Genomic DNA, 5618 nt, shown 5'->3' on the forward strand with positions numbered 1-5618 from the left:
CGCCATATGAATCTCATTCCCGTGTAGTTCGGTGAATTTCCCAAACGAACGTAAGTAAAGCATATTTCGCATGAAAATTTTCTATGTTAATTGCTGATACTCGATACACAGAGTTTGAACGTTCGATTCCAGTACAGATTAAGATCAAGGATGATATGGATGATGTAATAACAACGAGTCAATTTTATACGTTTAATTGGGACAATTTAACATGCATTTATGACCAGAATCGATTTCACTCACGTTAATTATCGAAGGAATTATCGAATGAATTAAGCGTAGGTACTTAAATTCACGCACAAATCTAATACTTATGTGATCAATTCAGTGTGATTATTTTTCAGATATACAACTATTATCAGATGTAGAAATATATTTTAATGTGCTTCAATTATATATCCGCTAATTATATTGCCTTTTAATATGTATAAACAATTTCACATAGATAATCATAGAAATGAAATATCTAAAACCAGAAATAAAAAAAATATCGTATCATGCCGATTTGTCAAAGAAAAAAAAAACAATTAAATTTTAAAACAATTACAAAAGAATTAATTCGCCAATAAATTAACCCTTAAATTTTCATCTACACAGGAAACAAACGATCGAAAAGAAAAAGAAAATTCTATTCACATCCCACGAAAGTGGCAAAATGACAATCATTCTATAAATCTTAACCGTATATCGTAATGCGGGTGGAGACCATTATCCACGAGCGCAAAGCTGTGCACACCAAGGAAACAAATAAAGAAACAAGAGAGAGAAGAATAAAGAAAGAATAAAGAACGGCTTGGACAAGGCGCATCGCGTACGCGCGCGTAGCTCGTGTCCGGTCAGCCGTTAAGAAGGAAGCTCCAGGCCGATGTCGAAGATAAGAGCGGGGACGTGTCCCTCTGTGCGTGGCATTCTCGTGGAGAGAAGTGGTACCGAAGTTCGGGGACCAAGTGTGCCAGGCCCTCACGTAATCCACGGATACGTCGCGACGAATTTGTACGTCTGCCCAATGAGCCAGAAGCCACCCTGCGTTAGCCTCGTTTCGCGTTCACCGTTCGTCTCCTCTTTTCGGCCCGTGTTCCACTGCTACATTCCTCGCCCGCTAGTTATATACATGTATACATATACATATATATATATATATATACACGCGCGTACATACATACATTCATACATATATGTATATAGGAGAGAAGCCACGAACTGGGTCCCTCTATCTTCAAAATGGCTACCGTCTCCGCATCGGTGGGCAGCCGATGTAAACTACAAACGCTCCTCTCGAGCACAACGCTCCCCTCGATCGCGTCGCCGGTTTTTTGGATTTCTTCGAAGTGGCACGCTCGGAGAAGACGTCGATGAATTTTGAATACGTACTGGATGATATAGAGTGGTTCACTAAATCGATGCGATTGAAGATAGGCTCTTTTTTTTAATCGATACGATAGATGATTTATGACATTGAATTTAGAAAATTGAAATTTTGCTTTGTCCATCATTCACCGAGGAATCTTCCATTTGTTTCCATAAAGAAACTTCTAAAAGAAAAGATAATTTTTTTATTTTATATAGCGTCAAGATTGAATTCAAATTTCCTTGTCTTATTTCCAAAAATTGAATCGACTCTTCTTCTAATATTGCGTAATGCATCATGTTACATTTCTTCAATCCTCCGTCAATCGGATAAAAATTATTTCAACGAAACCTGTATATGCATATATGATATCGAATCGAAATCCTAAATATCATTGGTAGCATCGTGGTATTCGCGAATGATCGGAAAATCTGTCTATCGTTAAGAAGGAAGAGGGCGAGTTAGAATGAAACGATTCGTGAAAGGGGGAGTGACAAAGAGAAGGAGTAGGGAGGGAGTCGATGAGAGAGAGAAAGAGAGAGAAAGGAGATCACGGAGCTCGTGTTTCCGGCCGGGTGAACAACAATGCCCGCAGACAAATGAGCATCCCGCCTCCATTGTTCGCTTCATCGGCACGGCGCAGCCTCTCTCTCCCCTGTTACCCACCCTGGTTCCGCTTACGCCCCCCTATCCTTCCCCCATTCTTGTTTCTCCTTGTCCCTCCCTTTACCCCGTAAATCGAAAGCCCACGTCCTCGTCCTCGTCGTCCTCGTCCTCGTCCTGGTTCTCGTCCTCCATCGTCATCATCGTCATCGTCGTCGTCGTCGTCGTCGTCGTCCAACAGCCAGGCTGGGGGGTCCTCGATCAACCTGATGCGGGCCAACACCGATTAAACATCACTGCTTCGTCGAATCTCCGTCAACGTGGGCCCCCTCCACGAGTCCCTCCTCACGAAGAGGTAGGGTTCCCCACGGTGCCACTCTCTTTTGTCCCTAGAGCGCGAGTTCTACCGTGGTTCTTCTCTATTTTTACGCTCATTGTCTTCTTCGTGCGCGCTCAATGAAAATAACGCACGCCGATGTCTCGATCGTATTATACCTCGTCGATAAAAATTCCACTTTTTTGATCTCTTTATTATCTGTTTATTGTTATCTTTTGTTGATACTTTTTTCCGTCTATCTTTTCTTCTTATCCTATCTTTTCTTCTTATTCCCTTTTCGTCGTTTTTCTTTATTTAAATTATTTCATTGGTTGCTTTGCATTTATTTTATTTCAATATTTTTCGTAACGTTTTTGTTTTTGTGGTTTGTATATTATTTAACATTGACCAAGATTAATTTCTTAACAATCCTATTGTTATTAATATTTTATTCATTAATAATTTTATTTTCAGCACTGTGAATTTTATTCAGTTCAAAAAAAAAAAAATGATTTAAGTTATGATTGCGTTGTCCTTGTATTTCGTTTGTACTACTCTATAATATCTTCTATTTGCGATTATTATAATATTTTTAATTTAATATTTATAAAGAATAAAAATAATTCATTTAATTTTTATTCTTCATTTCTAATTATTTCAATATATTAACTTATTTAAAATAAAAAAGTATAAATTTTAGAATGAATAAATTTATGCAGAAATTATAATAATATATATTTATTATAATAAATAAGAATAAATAAAAAAAGAAAAATCGATAAAAGGCAAGGAACAATAGAAAAATAAAAAAGTGTTGTTCATTATATAAGTATATATGTAATGATCGAATTATTTCATTACAAAATTAATTGACTTCTAACTTCTATTATTAGTTAATATAATAAAATGGAGAGATCACTGTTATTCGATCGAATAAACTACGTTATTATTGCATGTTTATTAGACTGACTATACTGGATCGAACAATGCTATTTTATGCAAAAACATAATACACAAATCGCATCGTATGTAAATGTAAATTAATTATGATTGTATTTTGATTATTATATGAACATTACGATACAGTTCGAATAATAATATGAAAATGAAAATGCCGCAACGAGAGTCTCTTAATTTTGGTTATAATTTCCATTCATTTTGGATGTAACGGTATACAGTATGAAACCTTATTTAAACAAATAAAATAAATCTTTCGATAAAAATAACATTTGCTATTCGCTGTTAACACATTATTTTCAAAAATAGCTATGCACACGTTACTTCATTATTTTTTTAAGGTTTGCGAACATAAAACTTTATTATTTTTAATTATCAGTATATTTATTCATTAATTTTTTACTCTTTTAATTTTTTTCAGTATTTACTAATTATGCCATTTAAAAAAAACCATACATTTATTTTTCTACATTATATCTCCTTTTTTCATTTCTAATCTTAAATTCTTTTCCTTTTCTAAAATAATTCAAATGAGTACATATAAAAATTCATAATTAATTTAAATATTATTGAAATGGCTAATTAAATAAATTATTCATATAAATTTATATTATTATTATAATGTGCATATGAAAGATTCTTTCGTTTATATTAATCAATCTACAGTGAACGGTCATCCAGTATGAATTTTTGGATACACGACTGACAATAAGAAGGTAACGCGAGAGACTCGAAGGGCCAGATGTGCAAGGATTCAACATCTTCGAGCCCATTCATGGCTCCCGTGGCAGAACACCTTACTCGAACCACGTCGACCTCCTGCACCACAGAAATTCGATACTGCTCGGAACCTCGGCCAGTGTATAATGTCTTGCTTATATATTATATATATATATACTTATTTTATTTTGTTCTAATTTCTAATTCTATCGAACAGTTAAACATGAATAAAGTTTACTTTATATTGAGTATATTATTGATAGTTTCTCTACAATTTATGTATTCATAGATATTGTATATGACAATCTAGATTATCAACAATCAATTTAGGTTATTAAGAAAAACATTGTTTTTTTATTATATATTTATATATATTTTATATATTTGATAATTTAATTTTCTTCTTATTAAAATGTCAATAAATATTACAAAAATAATGATTCTAATGATTAATGACAAATTATAATTGTAATTATTAGTATGTTGGATGATTCATCTGGAAAATTTCTTCAACATTAATTTTGAGTTTTTTATTTGTCATTATTTGATTTATTATCAAAAGCTTTCATATCATTTAATAATTCATCATATGATTCTTCTATTATATCACACATTTCTGGACTTCTATTTTAGAAAAATAAAGTAATAATCTTTGATCTCTAATCAGTCCTTCAGCATTTATACTTACGTGTGCTTAGCATGGTCATAACAAAATTTACATCGTTCACCTGCTGCAAGTGCTATTTTGTCTAATTTATGTTCCTTAAATAACTTTAATTGATTGTACCATTTTCTTTCATGTTTTGAATTTTCATGTTCCTCTTTTATTGACAACTTTTTATCTATAAATTTTTATATATATAATTTTTTTATATTACATATTTATATTTTTGGTTTTATATATATACATATAAAAATTGAAATGAAAATTGAAATTCAATAAAACTTGTACTTCCTTATCATATTTAATTCATTATATTCTTAATATTTTTATTACTATTTATAAATTATCTTATAAATTAATTTATGAAAGAAATGAAATATAATTACCTAATATTACTTTAAAAGGCTCAAAAGGTTTTGTTTCTTCTATAAATTTCCAAAAATCTTTCACTTTTTTTTTTTTACTATAACTTATAATTTTGTCGAATGTTAATTCTATACAAATTCTATCTTGCATAATTATATTTGAATATGCCGCTGATTTTTTATCTATAAAAACGTCACTTCCGATTAAAAAATGTTACTAACATAATTGAAGATATGTGAATGGGATATCTAGTGACATTTAATATTATGTTAGTTTGGTTATCTAGTCGATAATATATCGTAGAAATTATATGATTTTTATATTTAAGTATTTCTTAAAAATTACATTAAATATTTTAGTAGATTTATTAATATGTATAAATTTTAAGTATCAACAATGATTATAAATAACATTATCATATAATGGTAAAACAGATTGAGAGCGGCAGTTTTTAAAAAAATTTAGTTTCGACACTTTACAAGAAAAGTGTGTCTTTAAACAATTTATTATTACAAATTTTATTCGATGAAAGAAATAATAGAATATTTCGATAAAATATAACAGATTGCTTGTATATATTTTGACGTGAATCGAAAATTAAGAAAGAAAAATAAATTAACTGTACAAGCGATGATGTCATTGCC

At 31.0% G+C, this 5618-nt stretch overlaps 1 protein-coding gene across 1 annotated transcript; it reads right to left on the reverse strand.

Moving 5' to 3' along the window:
* Positions 1 to 4177: 4177 nt before the first annotated feature.
* Positions 4178 to 5224, reverse strand: LOC147658150 (uncharacterized). Its single transcript, XM_086904886.1, has 3 exons — positions 4995 to 5224; positions 4633 to 4786; positions 4178 to 4568 (listed from the first exon to the last, which is right to left on the reverse strand). Exons 1-3 carry the CDS (start codon positions 5122 to 5124, stop codon positions 4475 to 4477), a joined length of 378 nt encoding a protein of 125 aa, XP_086761012.1. The 5' UTR covers positions 5125 to 5224; the 3' UTR covers positions 4178 to 4474.
* Positions 5225 to 5618: the final 394 nt, after the last annotated feature.

The sequence above is a fragment of the Apis florea genome, unplaced genomic scaffold (genome assembly GCF_048593485.1).
Source record: "Apis florea isolate Af1SG1 unplaced genomic scaffold, ASM4859348v1 contig_2350_pilon, whole genome shotgun sequence".
In the NCBI taxonomy this organism is placed as follows: Eukaryota; Metazoa; Arthropoda; class Insecta; order Hymenoptera; family Apidae; genus Apis; species Apis florea.